Raw genomic sequence first — 25,863 nt, 5'->3', positions numbered from 1 at the left:
GCCTAAAACCTGCTGCCGCTGGAGGATTTGAAATGCTAACGGATCTCTGCGCCAGTTGTACAAAGACCGGACTGGACACAGAGCCATAGAAGTTCTTACCGGATCACACAGCTGGACCAGAGGTAAGTGTCATTCATTGTTTCATTTACGAAGCTGAAAGCAGCAGCTCCAATAGCCAATTCTGTCCTCTTCCTCTGTTTGGTCTTCCTCATCTTTGTCACCTCTTGGTTTTTCTACATTCCCATCGATTTCAACAATTGGACTCAATTTGAAAAGGCTTAATGATCGCTGTTCTGGCTAAAACTGTAGCGCAATTGGACCATTAGACGTCATTTACCCAGCATGCATTGCAGCGAACAACATGGTTGTGTGACAATATTTAATTTAAATAAAATAAAAATATTTAAATAATACACATTTACTGTTTAAATATTGTTTTAGAAATATAAAATTTAAAAATATAAACAAATATTTAAAGAAATGTTTTTTATATTTAAATATTTATTATTTTAATATTGTCACACTAAAAACTAAACAGCCAATATTACTGTATTGTTTTTACATCTAAATAAATATGTCTCAAATAAAGTCTATTGTTGCAACTAATCTTGGATCCTTTAAAGGAGGATGGAAGCAGAGGGAGAATCGATGAGTCGGTGCTTGAAGGCATTCAGATCTCTACAGTGAAACCTAATCACCATTTGGCAGCTGCAGCTCGGAGGCTGCTCCCTCTGCTGATAATCTGCATGAAGACACATGTCAACATCGGGAAGATCGTTTGAAAAGGAAATTATAAGGAGTCTGAAGCAGGTAGAAACTGTTTCCCTGGTGACACCAGCTGTTGTATACTACCTCTTGGATCGATATCTATCAACATTGCGTTTTCTTGAATGGAAAAACTAACTTGCTGAATGTGTATTGGTGGTTTTAGAGTGCTTTCCCCCAAATTAGCATCATTTTGAAACGAAAATAAACACATAAAAAGGATGAAGCAGCTGGTTTTAGTGTGGATTAAAGTTCAGCAAAACCTCAGAGAAGTTTCCACAGAGAGAAATTTTACTACATTTGCAAAATTACTAAGAGAAATTTCACAGTTTTACACTTAAAGTAAAACTTTGGCGATCATGACAAAAAGCTGTTTCTGAGCTCCGGCTCAGCTGAGTCGACCCCTGGTGGCAGAAAACGGCCCTGCATGCTCTCGGAAGGAAAACGAAAACACATTCCTGGTATTTGCTCTATACAAAAAGATATATAAATAATTCACAATCTTAAGGTCGGGAACACCTGCACATGTTTTGTTGAGAAATCAGTTTGTGTTCAGGCACTTCTGCAGAAAGGTTTTGAGGCGATATATGAGGCACGCTAAGTGGACAGGTGTTTCCAATACTCCCTCCTTTTACATCCAGAAACATTGAAAACATATTTTAGCATAACGAGGTCCAGCAGAGCAATGCCACAGTCTTCAGTGATCAAGAAGAAATGTCTTTTCTTTGCAGCCACTGTCTGATTTGGTTCCTTTTGTGTTTCACTGAGATCATTTCATGTCTCGTTTTGAGTGAACTGTGTCTTTTTGTGGTCATTTTGCATCTGCTGTTGGTTGTTTTCAAACTTAATTGTGGATTTTTTTTCTCTTTGAGGTTAATTATGCTCAACTTTAATCATTTCTAGTCACATGTTGCCCATGTTGATTCAGTTTTTGGGTCACTTTGCATCACATTTGTTTTATCTTATGTCTTCATTTTTGCGTTTTCTTTAGTTCTTTTCATTACAGTTTCTCTTTATTTCATCATATTAACAGTTTGTGCCACATTTTTCTTGGTGATCTTTTCCACTTTTTATTGGAAATGTATGTGCCAGACCAGGTTAAAGAAGCGCAAAACTGTGAAGTGGAAGAAAAATGAAACTTAAAAATAAAAATCATATGTAAATATATTCCTCCCAGGTTAACGTTTCAGTTCCATCTCCAGCTTCACATATTGAAAGACTGACATTCTGGCTCAGTTTTTTTTTTTATACCAAACAGCTAAAACTGGATGGGGGGAATCTGTCAACATCAATTTTTAAGTCTCCACAAATATTCTCAATTTGATTCAGGCCATTTTAACACATGAACATACTTTGATCAAACCAATCCATTGTAGCTCTGGCTGTATGTTTGGGGTCATTGCCCAGATGGAACGGGAACCTTTATCTCCGTCTCAAGTCTTTTGCAGCCTATAAGATGATTTCTTCCAGGTTTTAAACTGAATTTAGCTCCATCCATCTTCATCGCCCCTTCTGACATCATTCCAACATCAATTTACGCAATATTAGCTTTCTGCCACACATAGCGTTTTGTATGTAGGCCAAAAAACATCAATTTCTGCCAAATCTGAGCCGCACACTTTCTTTGCTGTACACTTAACCATTTTTGATGTCCTTTACTCAGGATTGCTGGGTTTTAGATGACGTCACCCAATGCAGACGGGGGTCAGGAAGTAAATGCAGCTCGTTTACTTCTGTTGATCCAGAATCAAAATGAATAAAGTCTGCGTCGTGTACGCTTGCTCCAACCGTACAGGACACAGACTTTCCACTTTCTAACAGTCGCATCGTTTACATTATATTTTCACATATTTTATTGGACAGCTGCTTAGAAAGACTATCATTCATATATAAGGTGAGATATATTATTTTTGGTCAAACCGTGTTTTAATGGGGTTTCTGTGGATCACTGCGGATGTTTGACCTACATTCTAGAAATGCAGAATGACTCAAAATTAACATCCAACTCCAGCGTGAATTTGGGTTTACAGAAGCTAAATTAATTATTTATCAGGAGATCCAAGCTTATAGAAATAACACTGGTTAGCTCGTTGTTAGCGATAGCATCGTTATCGTAGACTAATTACTTAAAAAAGCACAACTCACTACTCACCTGTACAGAAACAAGTCAGCAGCCATTTAATGCTTCTTTTGACCCTAAATGTTTGACCCAATCTGAAACTTTTGAGAACTTTCTTCTGGCTCGTCCTATAATATGAGGCCTGCGGCACCGGACCAACCCTCTACACCCTCTCAACGCCGGATAAATCCTCAAGATTATATGACAAGTCTTTTTTTACAGAGACAATACGGATCATATCCTAAATATACGTGTATTTTGGAGTTACCTCGTCTGTTCCGGCCCATTTAGGGCATTAGCTACTCGCTGTGATCCATTTTGCTCTGTTTTGAACCAGAGAAATCCACTTCCTGACCCCCATCTGAATTTCGCGCGTCATCCGGGTCTGAAACCCAGAAATAGTTTTCTTCTTCCCGCTCTTCCAAATCAACCAGATTTGTGCAGTTCATCCCTAATAAGTGCTTTCCTCTGCCTGATTCGTGGCTCTCTGTAGCTCATACAATAGTTACCAGTTTGTGATTAATGTTCTCCTTGGCTGGCTTACTCTTGGTATTCTTTCAGTTTTTTAATAATGGATTGAACAGAGCACTGTGAGTTATTCAAAACTTGAGATGTTGTTTTATAGCATAAATCTTCCTTTAACGTCTCCACACCTTTACTCCTGGTGTTTTTAAGATCCTCTTACTGAGGCCTTCACAAAACATACTGATATTAAATTTTACTAATTAGATGACTTCTGAAGGCAAGTGGGCATACTTTCATTTGGGGGTATCAGAATACAAATGCATGCCACACTTTTCAGATTTTTATTTGTATTCCCTCACTTCACAGTTATTCACTACTTTGTGTTAGTCTGTCAATTGGAAATAAATATATATGAAAGACAAAGTCGGAAAATGGAAACATTGAAGCCGGGCTTTCTCTCAGTGTGTTTTTTTAACCGAGGGAGCCCTGGCTCCTTGACCTTTGACCTGCTGGATCCTCTCACTAATCTGTGTGAAATTATTCCAAACAAGACGAGATCTTCACCTTTAACATGATCCACTGATGTAATATAAAGATTGTCTATAATATAAGCAAATAAAAAGGGATTAACTTCGATTTATATTATATTCCAGTCGGTGTGATCGAAGCTACTTATAGCTACTGTTGCAATAGGGCCGAGCTAATGTGGGGGGATCAGGTTCTGCTGCAGAACCATCAGGAGGAGTGATAAACCGGAGGCTGGACGTGACTCTCTCCTCTCCTCTCCTCCGCAGTGCACTTGCAGCTGAGCAGCTCTCCGGACAGGACCGTCTCCTCCTCCCCTCCTCTCCTTTATATCACTCCTGCCTTTGGCGCTGGCCAGAGTAGCAGCGGCGCTGCTGGAAGGCTGCGGAGACTCTTCCATCCGACTCCACGGTGCGGAGGTTTTCCCGGACAGACGCGTGACGGCGCGGACTCTTAATCCCGCTGAATCCCAATCCGACAACAATCCGTGCCTCTGGAATTAAGATGAGCGCTTCTGCCGCACGGCTCTACTCCACATAGCGCCGCGTTTCCCTGCTCCAGATCTGTTTCATGTGACTCCTGCGTACGAAGAAGGATGACTGCTACCTTTCCGCTGGTGATTCTGTGCGCCTTGGTGAGTCGCCGCTTTCCCTGACTTCTGCGGGATTTAGTTATTTAGAAATGCGGGTTATTTTACGCGTTCCCTGTAAAATACACGCAGCTGTAATGCGTTAATAAACTTATTACTGAAGTTTTGCGTAAAAGTTTCCCTGCTCGGGTGTTCATTGAGGGAAAATCCTGCAGGTGTCTCATGCAGGTTAATGTTCGGCACCAAGGTAATGTCACATTACACACTCCAGCCTTTCTGCTGCGTTTCATCCTGGGTAGAAGATGCAAACTGTGCTGCTGGGATTCCCAGAGAACTGGAAATTCTTTGGAGCTACTGTAATTTCAGTAGATTTTGATTTCAAATCTGTATTCTTTTTGAAGTAAAACAGATTCACTCAGCAAGAGTTTGGGACGTTTTTCAAGTGTTCTGCATAAAAATCCGGGTTATAATCAAGAAAGTTAACAACGAAGCATATAGGGGGCTTTCTGCCATGTTCACAGCAGCTGGTCTAATTGGGCTGCAAGGCTCAGTCATCATGCAAACAGCCCTGGATGTGAGGGGACACTGTTATGACAGCTGGTGCAATAGAGTGGCAGCAGTCGCTGCACTTTGGTAGAATTAAATTTAGAAATAAACTCACAAATTGGCCATGAAATTGACCAGAGGACAAACGAAGCACATCACAGCTGTGTTGCTTCATGGCTTAATGGTGGCTCCAATTTTTATTTACCCAACTTGACCTAAATGTGTTTCAGCTGAGTGAAAAATCTTTTTTTGGTGGTCAGGTGGAACGCACACACGGTGTTTGAGGTAAAAACCGAGACTTGTGCAGAAGTGTTGACGGGGAATGACGAGGAAAAGAAGAGCAGAGAAAACGGGAGAGCAGGAATGAGAGGCAGGAGGGGAGATGGTGGCTGCTTGGTACATCTGTTTCTGAATGAAAGCAGAGAGGAGGGGAGCGACCAATGAGAGTCAGGGAAAAAAAAGATGTCTCAGCATATGTGAATTAGCTGGAAATGAGGTTTTATTTATTATATAATAAAAGCCACAGGACATGAAAGTGATGCAGGATAATCAAATTTATTTTTCTTCTAAAGAAACTGGTTACAAATTCTTGTCATTTAACTTCAGTTCTTGTGCCAGTGAGTTAAACTGTAAATATGTCAGGAGGGAAAATGAGAAACAAGAGCAGACGAGGAGAAGTAAGAAGTAGAAGCAAGTCATATCAGACAAGACCAATGAGCCTGCAACAGTTTTAAAATAAACGGTGTATTAGAGAAGTTATCTGTCAGAATAAATATGCATGTTTATTTAGGCCTGTCACCATAAAAGATTTTTAATTAAATAAATTGTTCCAGAAGTTATTGTTGCCTTGAGACCATTTATAAGTAATGTAATGGCAAAATACATTACTTATAAATTACTTTTCTTTAAAAAAAAAAAAAAAAAGAAAATCTGTAAACTTTAAATTCTAATAAACATTTAACACTGGAACTGGGCGACATTTTAAATATCCAAAATAAATAAACAGAACAAGTAAAATGAATTTTGAAGTCTTTGTAAAGAAAATTTGCACCAAACTGCAGTTTTTAGTTGAAAGAAAGAAAAGATAAATCATGCCAATGGAAATGACTGAGTTTGCTTTAATTTATCATGTGATTAATCAATTTATTGATTATTGTGACAAGTGTACGTATATTTATCTCAAGTGCTTGAGTTACATTTATGGAGAAAGATTGAGTTTAATATGTTTGTGTCAGGAAACGTTGAGTGACAGAGAAGGAGCGCAGGCTTTTAATGCCCAGAAATACTGAAGCTGAAGTGTTTGCGTTAATCACAAGCAGAGAGAAGCTGCGTCTAGCTCTCACCTTTGGACGTTAAATAGGACGGGCATCTGGGTAATGTTGTGCATACATGCCTTTATGGCTCCTGCTCAGCCTGAATGCGTTTCAGGTTCATTATTAGAGCTGATGTGCCTTTAGGGGAGCTATTACGCCAGGTTACATGGCAGGTTAGTGCAAAGTCTTTCCAATACAGGCAGGCATAATGATTTATGGTGAACCTTTACAGAACAGGTTATCCACCTGGCAGTAATCTTTTCCATCAGTTTGCCTATTTGGTGTAATACGTCTGTCTCTATTCTGCCAGGCGACGTTAGCGCTGGCGTCCAAGACGGAGCGGGCGCTGAACGTTGAGTGTGACTCTGGCCAGTTCACCACCGGCGGGGAATGCTGCATGGAGTGTCCACCTGGAGAGGGAGTGGTGAAGGAATGTGGCGCCGCTCAGACTGTCTGCGCTCAGTGTTTGGACAGTGAGTAATGATTTCTCATGGTTTGCACCTCTTTTGTACATGCATGTGCATCGAACTCATCAGGTTCAATACGCGTGACTATCGTTTTCAGGTATGTCAGCAATAAACCTTCTCATTGGCAGGTCCTGACAGATTGATTTGTAAATGCTAGGTCATCACTAGCTACTGCTTTTGTGCCAATGGGGAATCGATAATGAGGGAAACCACCTCAGAGTCCTGAACAGGGATGGTGGATAGAGACAAATCCAGCCTTCATTCTTATTGTCAAGATGATATCGGTGTTAAAAACAAAAAAACAAATGTGACTGTATGGGCGAATTTTTCTGCCATAATTTGAGAGCACACATTTTCAGTCTGAAAGCATGATTTCATGTCTTTCTTCTCAAAACTTGTAATGCTCGCACTCCAAACTTCTGCTCTCTTTCAAATATTCACTCTGCTTTCTCAAGCCTTTCTCCTCGCGCTCAAAACTTGTCTCTGCTCAGATAGGATCTCCAATTGTCTTTGCTCGCTTGAAACAAAAATGCACCGTTGCCTGGCAACCTCTCAGCCAATAGAATGAAAGTGTTATACTGGGTGCGTTTGTTTCCTTCTAGTCGGTGTCCCTGCATGGCTACTATCGACTGTAACAAAAAAGTACCAGTTGCTACAATCTATATATAGCAGCCACACTGGCACACCCACTAGTTGGAAACAAACGCACCCAGTACAACACTTGCATTCTATTGGCTGAGAGGTTGCCAGGCGATGGTACTTTTCTGTTCCAAGCAGGGCAGAAAATGTTTTGCAAGCGAACAGAGAGGTTTGCAAATGGAGATTTGATCCGAGCAGAGACCAATTTTGATACAAGAAAGCACAGGGAATATTTGAAAGAGAGCAGAAGTTTTGAGTACAAGCATCACAAGTTTTGAGAAAAAAATACATGAAGTCCTGCTTTCAAACTGAAAATTAAAAGCACAAGAATTCAAAGTTTTGAGAACAAAAGACACAAAATCCTGCTTCCAGACTGAAAATGTGTGCTCTCAAATTATGGCAGAAAAATTCCCCCATATAGTTTCAACAAAAACACTTGCAGAAGTATTCATACACCTTGAACTTAAACTTTTTTCCAATGTCAATGACAGTCAATGCTTTCTAGGACTTCCTCTTGTTGCAATTAGTAATCTGGATTATTATACCAGTTCTTTGCAAAAAGCTCAGGTTTTTTCAGATTGGAGAGTACGAGTAATCTTTGGTTCTTAAGTCTTCCCACAGATTTTCAATTGGAATTTAATTATTTTAACTTAAGTATGCCATTCCACTGTCCAGGACAGATTTCTCCTAAACCTCAAAACTATGCAGATTATCCAGATAAAGATTTCTTTAAATGCATCATAACTAACAAAATTTGTATGGGTCTATAAGTTAATCAACATACAATATGTTTGGCACGTAACAGAATTTAGCAGAAACCTGATAAATTTGTGCAGAAACAGGAATATTCTTTCTATCCCTCAATTAGCTGTTGAACTTGAAACTAGTACCTCACTAATTGAACAATAACAATCCTTTTATGGTTTATATTTGATATATTTTAATATGAGACTAAAACAACATTCAACTTATATTTAAGGACTATAATCTGATAAAAATAATTATCCTTCCTGTTAGATGATGTGTTTTCTGCTGCTGAGTAAGAATCAGTTTGCATTGAGCTGCGAGTAAAGATTGCTTAATTAAAGAGTAAATATTTGTACAATAGAGGACCTGTGCAGAATAAAAGAGTTAAAGGAAATCAGCTTTAAATATTTGTAGAGTTAAATAATCTTTCTTGAAAATCGAGTCCAAATTTTTGTCAAAGCCAAAGTAAATTGCTACAGCCCAATATTTCAATCTGGATATAAGGTAAGACTTCTGCGTTTTCTTAAGATAAAACGCTTGTATTGTTTTAAGTGGCTCCAAATGTGCCTACAGCTCGACTTAAGCTGCAAACCATTAGCACTTACTCTTTGGTCCAAAGCCGGAAAAACATTCAGCTTCAAACAGGAGGGAAACAAAAATGCAAATAAATGTTTTCCTCTGCATTCAGGAGTCTCTGTGTTGCATCCTAGCAGCTACTTTTCCCCTTTATGATGTTTGTGTTTAATTTTCTAAGCATGCATTAAAGTTTAGGTCACTGATTTCAGACATAAATAAATACAGTTTCACATCCTGTGTGAAACGAAACACGTTTTTAGGATCCAACGCTGACTCAGTAATGTCAGCACTGTTTAATTATTAGTCAAGCATTTCTTTCTTCCCTTTAAAAAGTTTTTTTTTCTAAATAAGCCTCTATGTTATACTTTTTTTCTCATTTCCTACACTTACAGAAAAAGGTTCAGGGAGAGTTTTTTTTTTTTCTTTGTCAGGACCTAAAGTGTGACAGGATAAAAACTAAAGATGACACAAATGCTGTGAGCCAATTTCACACAAAACAACCCCATCAAAGTCAGAGTTAGAAAAGGTGCAGGCATGAAATCCACGCAGGAGCAGAAACGCTTCGAATTAAAGCTCTGTTCCAACGCTTTTGCATCAAAAAAGCTCTAAAAGGTCTCTAAAAGTCCTTTTTTTGCATCAAAAAACCCCTGAAAGGTCTCTAAAAGTCAACAAAATAACTGATCGACATCATCAGATAATGCATGCAAAAATATGTTTGATTAACACCTTTGCTCAGATGTCACTAGAAGTTTATTTTATTGTCGCATATTAATTGTAAGCATTTGTTTTTCCTGCACTGTCTGCCCTGGATTTAAACGTTTTGCACCAAATCCCACAAACCGTTGTCACGTCTCCTTTCTCTTTTTGCTTTACTCCACCATGCAGTCCCCTCCCCTCCTTGCAGTAACTATGAGTCATCCTCTGTATTAGCGGATGAAATGGTATTAGAAAAGCCAGGCACCAAAGGGCACGATCTGCTCATTTATCATGCATACTGTTACATCAGTCTATCTTCACCCATTTGATCCAGTTAATTAGGCCATATTGAAAAGCCTATTGTGCCTCCGATAGTGAACAATTAGTCCGCTCCGCTGTACAGGAATGGTAGTCACAGCTGATAAACACTCAACAATTAAGCCAGAATACCCCAGAGGTTGCCCCCAATTTCCGGTGTGAGTGTGTTTTTGTTTTTTTTGTTTCAGTTAAAGCAGATATAATCTTGGTGTGTGTGTGTGTGTGAGGCTTACAGGAGCACGCACAATAAATAATACAGCTGAGCTGGGTTTATATGGAGGTTAAAAGCTAACCTACTATAAAAATAACCCCATAAATATATTTTCTGAAGTGGTGAGGTGAATAATTAATGAGTAAAATTTGACAAATCCATTTCCTGCTTCATGGTAAGCATGAACATATCTGTATTTACCATGAGACCCCTTCAATGTCCTACTTCCTGTTGGTTATACCCCCTCCCCACCCAACTGTAGTCTTCCTGGCTTGGGATGTGCATCTGTAGCCCTGAAATATTTATTAGTCTCCTCCACTTCTCTCTGTGGTCGAGGGAAACAGGACGAGGGAACCTGCCTCACTTAGTGAAGCATTCAGAGGGGTTTGAAGTGAAAACGGGCTGAATGACCGAGAAAAAAGCATGACGAGACTGTGAATCTCCAGGGATTTCAGGAGGAAGGAAAGTGGAATCACAGGCATGTCTGGTTGAGGTCTGGAGCCGAGCATCAGGAACCGCTCCAAACTGTGGCTGGAGATGAATGAAGTGAGGATAAGCAGAGATTTTACTTCAAAGCAGAGAGAAAACGATTAAAACGGGATGCAGGGGTCTAACACACAACAATGCGCAAAATTCAATCAATTCAAAATACTTAAAAAAATCTTTAAAAAAAGGTAAGCAGGGTTTCCCCCAGTTTATTATAAGCCTGGCGGGCCACCAGGCTTTGCTTGTGCCCCCACCAGGCAAAGCACTGCTTATTTATTCAAGTCTTTTTAAAATGTTTGCATTTTTTAAGACTTTATTGTTGGTGTTCAGGAATTACTCTTCCAACCTTTCAATAATACATAATTATCAAGTGATATTTTTAAATTTCCTGTCAAATGTAAAAAAAATGTAACTCAAAAACACGACGGGCGGCTGGCTGAATGACTGCTGAGGACCAGGTTCAGCAAGTTTTCTGGGGGAAACCTTGGGTAAGACAACAAAACCAAAGGAAACACAAAAAGGTAAAAGTATAAAACTACATATTGGTAGTCCGTAATTTATGAACTAGTAGGAGTTTCTCTGGATTCTTATTCTGATAAAACTAAATGTTGATTCCAGTTGTTCTGGGTTGAGTTCTAGATTTGTACAAAGCTAAATGTTGGTTCTACATGTTTGATTCTTGTTCAGGGTTGTTAAGTAGATGGTACTTTCTAAGTTTATTCTAGCTTTGTAAACTAATAGGAGTTTTGCTCTGATATTAAAAGTATAAAGCTAAATGTTGGTCTAAATTAATAAGTACTCCACGGTTTATAAAAGTAGTTAAAATAGCTCAAACTAAGTTTCGTCAAGGAGTTTCTGTAGCTGATGATCTCCTGTAGCAGTCTGTGTTACAGACCAAAGGCACTCTGGTTGTTCAAAGTTATCTGTTATGGTCTTTATTTAATAAAATACAACTTAATGTTAAATATTAGAAACTCCTCACTCATACTGAAAACGCTGAGTCTGTTCACTCAGTAACACCGTTCCCACTGAAGAGTGTTGTTCCTGCAACATGATTTGTTTCATTTATATTATAGATTGGATTTTGAATTTATTTCTCAGAGTTTAGAGATCAGATTTGATCAATACAAAATGTGACTGATTCATTAATGCTTTAATAAATACAACATGGAAAACCGTATTTCCAACTGACTTTAGCAGTGTTTTCACACCTGATAGTCCAATAGACTTATTCAGTTGGGGACCAAAATTGCAACATTTGTTACATTTTCAGCTACACTAAGTCAAACGAATCAAACTCTTTGAGAAACCTGTTCCCCTCCTCGCCTGTGGGGGCGCTGCACCAAGAACTACTGAACGAAAAGACACAAAAACCTCAGAAGAAAACAAACACAAATTCCTTCTTCGCAAACAGAAATGGAGTGGCGTAGGATTTCTTCTTTTGTCTTTGGCAAAAAACTACAAGCTATTTCTTTCACAACCACTTGGTTGTATTTACCCAGAATGCCCTGCGCTATGGTCCACTTCCTCCTTTTTAGGTCCACTTGGCGTTCAAATGCATTTGAACAGTACCAGAGTTCACTTCTACCAAGCCTTAACCTGGATTTTTAGGGGGACCAGAGTTTGCTTTTTGGTCCAGACCTTCTCAAATACGCCAAACTTTCTACAAAAACAAACTAAAGTTCAATCAAAGTTTGAATTTAGTCTGAGAAAGAGCCCCAAACATAAATCTTTAAGCCAAACCTTCACTTCTACATCTTACGATTCATTCTCCACTTGAAGTAATGATAGATGGCACTTAACTACACAGACTTTACTTTTTAGATTCCTATTTAACCATAAATGTTTACTATCCAACACCAACCTTCCCTCTGCCCTTTTCATAAATTTGGGAACATTTAAAGACACCTGTTTCAAATCTGGAGAAGGTCAACCAAAGAAGTGGGACGTTGATTAAACACAGTAAAGTTTAAAACAAACAAAAAAAAAACCCAATTCAACTGTCAAACATCTTTGCAAATGTTGATAATTTATCCTCCCTAAGCAAAAGGTCACCAGTTTATGTGGGACATTTTGTGGAGGGGCAGAAATTTCCAGCGTCACTAAAAGCTTCCACTCAAAAGGGCTGATTGTGAAGATCAGTGAGCAGTTTCAAGGACATCCGCTGCTACATTATTAATGACACTAATGGGACCAAAGAAACACGAGGGGGGCTGAAGTGGCACATTCAAAGTGCAACAAGCCCCCCACTCACATCTCACTGTCCCATCAACCAACTTGGTGGCTAAATATGAAAACTCTAAATACTCGTTTCATGGCTCAGCTGGGGACAATTAGAAAGAATCTCATATTTTATTTAAGAAGACACTCCCCGTCTGAGTCTTGATGGCATTTAACTTTCTTCTTTTAGCTCTGGATAAAAGTGCTGACGCATAAATTGGGTCCGCACACCTCGTCTGTGGCTGCATATGGTCACGTTTATAAATGTTTACACGCAGGCACTGTGAAGAGAGCTAAACTGAGCGAGGAAGCAGCCTGCATGCTGGGGGATAATTGATATGAATGAGAAAAGGAGCTTTACTGGTTCAGCTTGACTGCAAAGGAAACAAAAGCTTTCAAGCTCAACTAATTCAGATAATTGTTTACCTTGGAGTTCTGTTGTTTATCTGGAACTCGGTCACTGTCGCTCTCCTCATGCTAACAGGAGCGAGAGGAAACGCCAGATACTAAAAACTTGTCATTTTACTGTATAACTTTTAAAGATATGGGGCTGCCGTCAATCATAAGGACTGTCAGCCCTCGGTGTAAACGCGGATTTATTTGCAGCTCACACTTTATACAAGGTAAGAAGACTAACATTAATATACTCTATAAGTACGTATGATTAGAAAGATATCAAATATTGCATTATGGCAAATGCCATAATGTCTAACGGTTGGTAACCATGGAGACAATGCCACACCGTCATGTAGCCTAGCATGTATGGAAGAAAAAGCTGGTTAGCATCTCGTCTTCTGTACGTTCTTAATGCCGCTCCGGTTTAAGGGGAAACGCTGTTCATGATATAAACACATGATATAAATCATGTGATGTGAATTCAGGCAAAGTTGGTAATTTGATCAACAGGTGTGGGTCGGTTTCTAAGTTAGCCGTTTCCAATTTTTAAAAATACGGCCGTCTATGAGCCCTAATCAGGTGTGTTACGTTAACAGACAAATTAGCTCGACTCGAACAAATGGACTGGCTGAATAAACTGGCAAAAACAACGTTAGAAAACAATTTCAGTTGCTCCGTCCCTCATTTCTGACCTCCATCATGGCGCCTCGAATGATTAAGTGACGTAGTTGCAAAGGGTCAATATTTGACGGTACATCGGGAGCAGCACTCACAGGAGTCTCCAGTTAATCTATTTTACTTGACCCTTCCTCCTGCAGCCGTCAGCACTTTGATTACTAAATTATGTTTTTTAGATTAGGTTTGGACTTTGAGCTCCGGACCACCCTCGGAGACCGTTTCCGATTATGTCGCCGTCTAGCTGCCTGAAATTCATTCGAGCAAATCTGCTGGTTGCTTGCACGTCGTCCCCTCTCCTCCATACCTGCCTCCCTATCGTTACCCCCATCTGCTCCTCTCTGTCTGCCTGTATAATGTGACGGGGCCCGGCTGTACCGCTGTTTACAAGGTGTTTAAAACTTCAGCCGCTGCCAACGCTGACTTGCCAGGGAGGTTTAGAAGGAAAAAGAGGAGTGCTGGGACATTGCTGCAGGGGTTTTCACACTGACAATACGCCGTTGCTCAACACGACAAACCCTTAAGCAGTTCTCATGAAAAAAAAAAAAAAAAGGAAAGCAGCACACTCTGGAACATATGGAGAGGCAGATAAGAGTTGTGCAAACGTCCCACACGTTAACGCATGTGGTTTCATTTGCGGTTCAGTAAATCTTGATGATTTATGTCATTGCAACCCAAACAATACGATTCCAACCAGAGTAAACGTAGCAGAGTCCTTGTTTTGTAACTTTGAAAATCAAACCCTGGTGTTAATTAAGTGGTTTAAGAAGCAGCTTTTACATTCATTCCTGTTTCATGGTGTCATGCTGTGAAACTTTCATGACGTACGGATCGTCTTAGGGATCAAAGTGTGCTCCTTTCTGAACCGCAGCTTTCACAAGGTGACCGCTCTCGTGTTTGGCAAAACGCAAAGTGGAGCTGCTCGTGTAATGAATATGAGCTGCAGGTTTTTCTTTTTTTTAAATCTCCCTCCCATCAGCCTCTCAGCTCACCTCGCATCTTTTTCAACCACTAAGCCATGCTCGTATGGCACATAAACACTTTCTCTCTCTTGCTGTATGCATAATTCAGCAGCCATCCAATTATATCTGAAAATAATTCTATGTGAACATGTAATAACAGAACATGCAGCGCCCTGAGGAAGTCTTCAGCGTCAGACCAAGCTAACTTCAGGTCATCACTTCCTCAGTGATGAACTCTCCTAAATCCTCCTGTTGCCAAATGTTCCTGGAGAGCAAATCTGAAGTGTGTGAAGTAATTGAAAAGCAGCGGGCAATTAGTCGCAACAGCTCTTACCCCTTTTTATTCAGCGTGCCTCTCCACATCTCAGCTGTTTTCTAGAGTCGTTATTGCTCACAGTCCTTCCAAAAACCGATGGAAGATGAAGACGTTGTGGACACATTGTCAACTTTTTATTTTAGTTATAAACGTTGCCAAGAAGGCAGAATGGTGGCGCAGCATTGGAAACTGAAATAACAACATGCAGTGCTACTTTACATGCTATTTGCTAGCAGGAATTCTGATTGCTGTAAATCAGCAAATCTCTGTAGTCCAGACGACAACGACCTGGACTACAGAGAGGAGGTGGAGCAGCTGGTGGACTGGTGCAGAGACAGCAGCCTGATCCTGAACGTTGACAAGACGAAGGAGATGATCGTCGACTTCAGGAAGAACCGGCCCAGCCACGCTCCACTGCTCATCAACAGCTCAGCTGTGGAGGTGGTCAGCAGCACCAAATTCCTGGGGGTGCACATCACTAACAACCTCACCTGGACTGTGAACACCACGTCTCTGGCCAAGAGGGCACAGAAACGTTTGTATTTCCTGCGGAGGATGAGAAGAGCACACCTGCCCCCGCCCATCCTCAAGACGTTCTACAGAAGCACCATAGAGAGCATTCTGACCAGCTGCCTCTCTGTGTGGTGTGGAGGCTGCAGCGCCTCCGACTGGAAGAACGTGAGGAGAGTGGTGCGGACAGCAGAGAGGATCATCGGGGCCCCCCTTCCCTCCATTCAGGACATTTCATCCCAGCGCTGCGTGTCCCGAGGCCGAAACATCATCAGTGACCCCTCACACCCCCACCATGGACTGTTCTCCCTGCTGCCCTCTGGAAAGAGGTTCTGCAGCATCCGGTGCAGGCCCACCTGGTTCCGAAACAGCTTTTTCCCACTTGCCATCAGACTGCTGAACTCTTAACTGGACTGCACTCAAAATCTGGTCTCCACTTTATACCTTGCACATGTACATAGCTAAATAACTTCCTTTTTACTGTCAGTCCTGCACTTTATATTTTATATTTATATTCATATTTTATACTGTATTTTATTTTATTCTGGAGTAACCTCACAACATTGGAAGCTCAAAACACTGTCCTGAGCCGTATGCAACGAAATTTCGTTCTGTATACACCCTGTGCATGCAAAATGACAATAAAGTCAGTCTAAGTCTAAGTCTACTTTGGGTTCAGAGGAGGAAGTCAGTAACCGCTGAGTCAGAGTGAAGCCAGGGCTTTGTGTAAGGTGGCGACGACTTGAGAATAAAAGAAAAAGAAAAAAAGAAAAGAAAATAATGGAGACTTCCTGGCTGATTTCTGCTATACAACTAAGTTATATAAATCACAAAACAGTCAGAAGCAACTTTTTCAATACAATCCTGTAGTTGAGATGTAAATAAAATATTTTTAGTCTCTCAACAGGCTACTCATTATCTGGAATCTTAACCAGAAGTAGAAATATATTTGTTTTTACGATTGTTTGGGTCCCCATTAGCCGTTGCCGTGACAATGGCTACACTTTCTGGCATCCACATCATGAAACCCCCAAATTATAATTAAAACAGCCACTTAATATAACAGTAATAACATGGCATATTGATTCATAAATATAACATTTATAATTCTTAATAAAAATCGTACCATTATAATTCATATTATTCCGCAATATTATGACAAATTTAATCTTTTGTGACATTTCTAACACTTCGCATTGTTATTGTGGAGAACAGAAACAAAACTAACACAGGTGCCTAAAACTAAACCTTTGCATGTTCTTCTTGTTTAAGCCAAAGCAACACAGCTGACTTTTACAGGAAGTTAGAAAAGTTGCATGCAAGTTTATAAACGATGAAATGACAAACGATAATCTCTCACTTTGTTGAGAAGTTTTCACAACTGGAATAGTTGATGATGTTTATTAGAAATGTGTCATATGTCGACAGTGTGTGTTCAAAGTGAATGCATTAATGCCGTGGAAACCTTTTAACGTTAAATATTGAAGCAAAATACTCTGGAAAATGGTTAAAGATATTTAGTTATTGCAAATAAGAATTGTTGAAAGTTGTGATTACTTCCTAATATATACCGAACCCATTCATTTGAATTATTCTATCACAATTTGTGCTTTTAAAAACAACTTTTTAGTGCAAATTACTTCTGCTACATTACATTTTTCTTACCACAGACTGAGCTGCATTCCCATTGTCTCATTTCTAATTTCAGAATTCAGTAAAACATTTCTTTACTGCGGTATATTTGGGTAGTTTTCACTGAAATATTCCTTGTAGTCCACTCTATGGTAACTCGTGATCAGAACTGATCAAACAGGGTTATAAGACTGAAGCACTTCCTATGATAGTCTTGTTTTCAAGTTTACAAGTCATTCAAGTGAGCAGTTCAGGATCTCTGACTCATGAGCCAGATTTGATCCAAATCTGCAGAATAGCAAAATGAGTAAGATTTACAGCAAGAGGGCGTAACTTTCTTTAAAATTGACTAATGTTTAATTCTAGGTTAAGTCTGAGTATTTGCACAGGCTGGATTTTACTTGTTGTGTTTGACTGAGGCTGTAGACGTTTACTCAGCGCAGCACAAACACATGCAGATCGATATCATAATTAGGAACCCGAGGCTTTTGACTCGCTAGCCGACAAGAGCACCTTTCTTGTCCTGTAGCACAAATCACTGAGAGCCCTGTGGATCAATGTGTCCTTCCTGGTAATGAATGTGCAGTAAACATGATTAATGCCATTGGATTCACTGTTTATCTCTGTTTTATCTTCTCATATTCCATCGGCTCTTCTTACTTTTCCTCTGGTTTCTGACCTGCAGGTGAGACCTACTCAGAGAACTACAGCCACACGGAGAAGTGCAAACTGTGCACTCAGTGTACCGGCCTGATGCGGATGGAGACTCCCTGCACCGACTCAAACGACGCCAAATGCGTCTGCAAGTACAACTTCTACTTCAACAGCGTCTCTGGACGATGTGAGCCGTGCACTGTGTGCCCGCTGGGACAGGGCGTTTACTCGCACTGCGACGCTTACCACGATACCATATGTGAGGAGTGTGTGGACGAGACGTTTTCTGACCGGGAGAGCTACCTGGAACCCTGTTTACCCTGCACCATCTGCGAGGAAGACATCGAGACTCAGCTGGCTGAGTGCACGCCCACCAGTGACTCCGTCTGCCACAGTAAGCCTGCTGCTTGAATTTCTGACTCCAAGCTACTCTCATACCAATATTGACAAATCCTTCATGCATGTGTGACATGCAGTTGCATCAGTTTTTGAGTTTGTGAGCTTTAGAAGTGACTTAATTCTAAATTTCTGAGGGCAGAGAGATGTTATGGCTGTTCAAAAGACTGGCCTAGTTTTTGAATTAGTCATTTTTAGGAAAGGACCCTTAACAAATAATCGGTAGCTGTTTTTCCACTGCAAATGTGCGCAGAACTTTGTCGATATTCCACTAATGTTGAAAAAACACAATTTCATAATTGAGATGTTTCCATTAAGTAGGAAACACAAATTAAAATCACACGTGAATAAGTTTGTTTATGCGATAAGTCATTAAAAAATGCGCCGCTCTGTCATCTTCCAACTACTTCCTGTCGTCTTCTTCGTCTTTTCCGGCAGTAGTAATGTCCAGCTGTTGATCCTGACTTATGTGATGCAAAAAAGTGTTTCCATTACAGTTTTGCAAAGTACACAAATTTTGATACAGCCAAAACAAACCCAACACCTCATCAAAATGTTTTGTGTTTTCATTTAGCAATTTTATTTTCATAATCCCCATTTATGCAATTTTAAGACAAATAGAAACCGATCTGCTGCCCGGAACGACGGGGAATAAACGGATATTTGTGTCAGAATGAGCATTTTGAAGTGACTTTTTGACCTGGATTCAGTTTGTTGTTTTTGCCATCAGCGATGTGCTTCCAGAAGCTGCTGAGTTGTTTTGGCTCAGCCTCTCACTGAAAATTAATCAAGGTCTGAGAATGCATCTGATTTGGTCTAAAAGACAAGATAAAATCCCAAATAATGATGCAACCCACAACACAGACAGAAAAGTTTGCACTCTGTACTTACATTAGTTTCCCGGGGATGCATTCAGGTCTTTTTCTCATTTCAGTTAAAGAAATCTTCTCTATTCTAACTGTTGAATATTATTTGGTTTGTATAAGGCCTGACCTGAGCACGTGGTTGGTCTTTAACACTTACTAGGCATGAGAGCAGCTCCACCCAAACACACAAGACGTTTCCAGCCCACAAAGTGCCGTAAGTTATTTCAGATCGGCGTTGGAAGCCTCATATAATTCTCAATCACACTTGAACAAAACCAGCAGGAGCGACCTGCACGTGCGTCTGCGTGAACATGCGCGGTGAAAGGTCGGGCTTGGTCAGCTGGAAGTTGAAAGTTTTAGCATTAAAAGGTCAAAGATCGCAGCAGTGTCAACAGAGAGATGATCAATAACCCGCACAGCCACAAAAAACAGTGCCAAGCTTTTTGTCCAGAGGTAAAGGTGGCTTGAAAACCCAGGAAGCTGTAAATTCACACGGGTCAGGCGAGGTGGGGAACTGACTTCAGCGTTGCCTTGGGTGGTAGTGCTGACTTCTTGGAAGAAAAAACTGTAAAACAATAACTCCCTCTTGCTGAAAGTTTCATAGATTGTATGCTTCATATGCTTGCTTTCAGTTCTGAGAAAGTTAGAAAACTAGAAGATCTTTTAACACTTCATTGTTAACGTGCAAAAGGCTAAACTGCAAAAACACAAAATGTTACCAAGCAGCTTTCTAGTCCAAATATCTCAGTTCACTTGAAATAAGACAAAACTAACTTAGAAGCAACTTTCCAGCAAGATGTAGAAGCTTACTATTGATAAAAAAAAAGTAATAGTTTGGATTATTTCACTTATAACATTGGAAAAATGTGTTTTTATAAGTAGAACTAGTACTTCTTCCATCAATATTAAGGAATTAAGCTCCTGTTTCTTGTTGAAACTTTACTTGTAAGTTAAGTGTCTTATTTCAAATTTACTAAAATAATTGCATTAGAAACAAGACAAAAATACTTTGTGTTTTTGCAGTGCACATAAATGGTTTAAATTCTTTCTTCAATCAACTGTAATCACACTGAATGCGTAGAAACGGAGGACTGAATGATAAGATCTGGACGTGTTGATATTGTGGAGGAAGAGCAAATAAATTTTCATCCAGTCTCCACCAATATTTACCTTTATGCAAACTCAAATTCACTCTCTGCTGCATTTTATGTTGCATGCCCCCAGTTTTCCATAAATACAGCCAAACCCCGGCTTACAAAACATCGATGTACACGAGCTACAATGCAGCCTCTTGCTGCCCATTTGTCGCCCACCCAGGCTGCTCGACTTTGACCCGCCTGTCCCGCCTGATGGCACGATAGCAGCCATAATGGTAGATGCTAGAGATGGCATCATAAGTGACCTTATGAAAGGAAAGTCCTGTTAAACAGCGAGTTCGTTCCTGTGGGGATAATGGCTGCAGACACACATGCTGTGATGGTGTTACCAAACCTTCATGGTGGTCCTTGATAAAGATTTTTTTCCTGCAGCAAACATAAAAATAAGTTGCTCATCTGGGACTCACTTCCTGTTTCTGAATTCATTGAAACACACGAGAAGTACTTTTAATTTCGTGTCGGAGTCTTTCTTGACCTTTGCACACGCTGTAGTGAAGATGCGAATCCCCGCTTCATATCCAGCTGTCAGCAAGTGTCAGTTACACAAAGCAGCGACAGAGATGGAGAAAGACAAAGGGGCAGCGATGAAAACAGACGGAGAGCTGCAGCATGTGCTGTGCTGGTGTTCTACGGTGAACGGGGTCGATATGAGTCCTGGGATTTCTTCTGCTCACGCTCAGGTTTCGCTGAGTGACCTCTGAGAGCGCACACACACACACACGCACACACACACACACACACACACACACACACACACACACACACACACACACACACACACACACACACGCGCTCTCTCTTGTACAAGGTTTAGACTCTTTATGAGCGTTCGGAATCAATAGGGCTGGTAGAGATATGGACTTATAATTTTATCGCGATATTTTGTGGAGCTATTGTGATAACGATAAAGGTTATGATTAAAAAAAGATTTATTACTTAATTTTTAGGTAAATAGTTTAGCAGGATGGTGACTGCATGGCACAGCATTTAACAAACAAATAAGCTTCTTCAGAACAAAAAACATTATTTATATCACTAAGCAGCACACAGTAACTGCATTTAATCATATTTTTTTTTTATTTAATTCGTGGAACTAAAAGTGGAGAAAATACTAAAATAACATTTTAATCAAACTGTTTTGTTCTCACTGCAAAAACACAAAATCTTACCCAGTATTTTTGTCTCGTTTCTTTTAATTTTGTCTAATTTCAAGTGTAAAAAGTAATTTTTCAGCAAGATATAGGGGCTTGATTTAAGTAAATAATTCCTTATTGACTTATTTTGTTTGTATTTCCCTTTAATTCATGTAAAGCACTTTGAATTACCTTGTTGCTGAAAATGTGCTATATAAATAAAGTTACCTAACTTTACCTTAATACTGTAACATTTGTAAACTTACAGCATGGGAAAAATATCTTGCTATAAGTGAAAAATTTAGCCAATGAATCTAGTAATTTTTTAATTAATATTAAGGGATTATTGACTTAAAATTATCTCCCATATCTTGCTGAAAAGTTAGTTTTGTCTTATTTCAAGTGTACTAAGATATTTGCACTAAAACTAGACCAAAAATACTTGGTAAGATTTTGTGTTTTTCCAGAATTTTATCATAACAATAAATCAAAAATTCTTATTGTGCCAAGACTTTTTCACAGCCAATAACTGAAAAACAATACGCAGAACGCGCGCGCTCTTCTCTTCCTCCTGCCAAGTGTAATTCCACTTTTGCATTTTTCATTAAACTCCGGCTGTTGCACACATGTGAACCTTTTTTTGATCTGCAAACCGACATTCGCCTTGTGCCGTTCAGCTGAACATCTTGGTGCTGCTCGGTTTGGAAAGTTTCAGCATGTGCTGGAGTGTTTGTCCTGAGGAGCAGTGAAGATTGAACACGCAGATAACGCCAGACTCTCTTTATTAGAGAGTCCATCACCTCCCGTCTCTTCCCACAGTGGCCCTCGAGTGGACAGGCGAGTGGAGAGATGGAAGCTGTCCAGTGTGCATTCAGTGTCTTTGCCGCTGCAGTATAATTACTCCTTCTAATCAGAACACTTTACAGCAGCTTCTCTGTTCATCTGCACCCCCTCCCCACTTTCTTCTAACACTCTGCCTCTCTGTCTGCCCTCCCCTCCACTCTTTCTATTAATGCTCCCAAACAGGAGACAGAGCGCTCACTTGAATAATTTGTAGCATGAGTGTATATGTGTGTGTGTGTGTGATGCATGCACGCCAGGCAGTTGTGATAGAGGCTCAGCTGAGACAGAAGGAGAGTGTTTGGCGGCTGATAAAGAGGTCTTTGTACGTTTTGCAGAGCCTGATAGTTCCTCATCTCCACCCTGAACTGGCAGAAGCCGAGACATCAACCTCTGTGAAAGACCCTGGGGTTAAATTCACCATAAAGACCTCAGTGACTCGTAAAAATTAAATCATTTTCCTCCTCGCTCTTGTGTCCACACCCCGGTAATAAACACATCCCCAACGCAGCTCCACTCATAAAAATCCCAGGCTAGTTTTATTCGGTTTCATGAGCGTTTCAAACCGGACGAAGCCAAACTGGGATAGTTAAAGGTTCAGCTGCACCTTTCAGCCCCCCTGTTCGGCCTCGGGCTCGGGCCCTCAAACTCAGCTGAGTTTGAGTCTGCAGATCGGAGAAATATAAAAATAAGGAAGCAGCTATAAAGACGCAGCACCCTGCGCTCTCACCTTCAATCTTATGTGACACATGCTGTGAGAAGATCAGTGGTTTTGGTCAAAACGATACAATTAACGAGTCCTGAGGTCCAGTAATCTCAACAGTTTTCTTTATACAGGCAATGCTTCAATTTTTTGGGTTAAAGCTAAAGTATGTAACTTTTTACATAAATTATTTTTATTATTTTCATGTCGTGACAGTACGACAGATAAACTGTGAAAAAAATCATCTGCCTTCACCCAGTGCTCCCAGTAATAACAGCAGAAATACACCAGCAAGTCAGAAACAACCAATCAAAGCCAGGAGGAGGGTCTTAGTGCTGTCAATCACTCTAGTGCTCACCTGCTCACACCTGCTTTTTGCTAAGTTACAGATGGTTCACCACAACACAGACTGACACAAATGCTAATCCCAGTTAGCATAGCCACAAATGATGGCAGGTAAATAGTTTTTCTTTAACAATAATTAGTTTCTCCTAACACATTTAGCAACACGTACACAATAGTGATTGACAGCGCTAAGACACTCCTCCTGGGTCTGATTGGTTGTTTTTGACTGGGATTGTTGCATTTTAGCAGAACGCAACGTAGGATGTGGAGGAGCTCGATTTATTTCCACACATTATTTCATTCCATACTGTCACAATATGGTGAGAGTTTTAATAAATCTAATATATATATATATTTTAAATCTTGCATTCTGCAACTTTAGAGGCAACTAATAAATCATTTCATTTTTTTAATACATTGTTTTATAGTCAACATAAACGTTGTGGGTTTGAGTTTTTCCTGTTTTATTGCTAATCTATATAGATTAAACTTAATGGTAGCATGTCTGGGAAGCCTTGGGCCGACAAACTGCTCATTAATAATTTAGTTCAGACATAATTTAAAACCTATTCCACATACAGCCTCCCAAAACAAACCACCAATGTGACAGAGAAACAGATTAAGATCAGCTTTGTTCATCACCAGCAACAAAAGCATGCTACGCTAACGTAGGCTGTGAACTTTTCCTTTGAAATATTTAAGACAATAAAATTAAATGCTGCTAAACAGAGTGATAAATAGATAAGTAGGATAAAACATAAGTATGAGCATCAAATCTTTTACACAGGATATCTGTGGAAGGGATTTTCGTCGAGTATTTTTGAGAGAGAACCAGAGACAAGAACTTCTCTCACAAACTCCCCATAAAGTTATTCTATCCGCTCACCTTCACATCTTTTTTTTCACACCATCCATTCACAATTTATTCTATTTGCAAGCTCATGTTGCATTGCTAATAGCATTACCCAGCGCGGCATTAGCTGGATGATGTATGGCAGAGCTGAGGAAACCTGACTACATCCGAGGAAAGGTCAAGAAATGCATGTAATACAGACGCCCGTGTTTCGACTTCTCTAAACAATCCCTCCTTTCAGACGGATTCAAATCAATACCGTTGCTGTAAATAGCTTTCTGCATTCTGCATGTTTCTAAGTATGGCATGCACATGTGCTGACTTTCTGCCTTCTGAGAGATGTTTTCCACGGTTCAGGAAACCAAACAGGTGCAGGTCGTCCCATCACTGCTGCACTGAAAGACTTCTCTATATGCACACTTAATTACAAACAGAAACTTTATGTCTACGTAAGCTGCCCCTTAGGTTCCCATTGGACTATTTAATGCAGAACCGTTTGTAAATTATGCAGCGAATCAATGTGGAGGAGCTTTACAGTCTGTCATGTCAGTAAAAACAGAGAATAAGTGCAGCCAGTATCTGTAATGGTCCACTAATATTCTAATGCGCCACGTCGGTCTTCAATGTAATCAATTATATAACGTTAACAATCTTTAAGTGGATTTTTTTCATGAGATGGCCCACTAAGTCAATATACAAAGATGATGGGACTTTAATTTCTGCTGCTGTTACCTTACTCTAGTACTAGAGGAATGTATAAAGTATTTGGTTGATTCCTATTTATTTTGGGTCAACATCAGTAAAACTGTTTATTCAGGGGGGAAAAACAAGATATTGTTTCTCAAAATGCATTTCTGTTCAATTATTCAGTGAGAGATTTCAGTTGTCACCAGTGAATAAGAGTGGAAACACATTTAAAAACAAATAAAAATGCTAAACCCAAACTACCTAAGCATTGATTATTAGCAGTTACCTAAGTAATGATGCTAAAATAAACTGATGGGGATCAACTATTGATTCATACTGTTAAAACAATGAATATGTTCCACCTTTAAAATCTAATTTAACTATAATTGGGACTTGGCACATATTTTAAAATGAAGAAAAGTGAATATAAGCAGCTAACTGATAACTATGCAACTAATAAAACAATATAATTTGCTTTTCTAGCATTCCATATAAAGTAAGAACTACAACTACATTTGGTAGCACTGAATTTAGATTTAAATCAAGGAAAACATTTTCTAATTCTATCCAAATATGTTTATTTGAACTGTACAGTCGTGTTAAATCAAACTTTGAAATATTTTCAGTCAAATAAACAAATAATTTTCATCAAAATGTTGCCTAAATTCAATCTTCTCCTCTGATCTTGCATGAATAAAATAATGGAAAGATTTCACAAAAGTAACAAAAACAGATTTATTGATTCATGGCGTAAATTTGTCATAAGCAAAGTATCATCAGCATAAAGTTGCTACAAATCATTTTGCTCAATTTTCTATGGTAAATTCCAATTTTGGAAACATTAGGGAATCACGTTTTTCTTAAATTCTGTCCTTTTTTATTCATTAATGCATTCTTACTTTACGTTTTTCAAACGTTTTCTATACTTTTAAGCAAGGATTAAAATGTACTGTTAGTCTTTGGGCTGAAACAAGCTTTCAGAAGCAGCTTTAGACAATTCAGAAGCTCTCAGTCAAACAATCTGTGAAGGACAGAGCTTCTCCAGTACAGAGGACG

At 39.6% G+C, this 25,863-nt stretch overlaps 1 protein-coding gene across 1 annotated transcript in view; it reads left to right on the top strand.

The window, feature by feature from the left end:
* The first annotated feature begins 4,101 nt into the window (after positions 1-4,101).
* LOC102235630 (tumor necrosis factor receptor superfamily member 16) overlaps positions 4,102-25,863 on the top strand; it is a 38,215-nt gene continuing 16,453 nt past the window's right edge. Inside the window, exons 1-3 of the mRNA XM_014475362.2 lie at positions 4,102-4,508; positions 6,633-6,795; positions 17,859-18,221. Coding sequence (XP_014330848.1) covers positions 4,470-4,508; positions 6,633-6,795; positions 17,859-18,221 — 565 coding nt within the window. The 5' untranslated portion in view covers positions 4,102-4,469. The remainder of the gene's footprint in view (positions 4,509-6,632; positions 6,796-17,858; positions 18,222-25,863) is intronic.

This window comes from Xiphophorus maculatus, chromosome 16 (assembly GCF_002775205.1).
Source record: "Xiphophorus maculatus strain JP 163 A chromosome 16, X_maculatus-5.0-male, whole genome shotgun sequence".
Lineage (NCBI taxonomy): Eukaryota > Metazoa > Chordata > Actinopteri > Cyprinodontiformes > Poeciliidae > Xiphophorus > Xiphophorus maculatus.
This window is presented reverse-complemented; position numbering and strand designations above follow the sequence as displayed.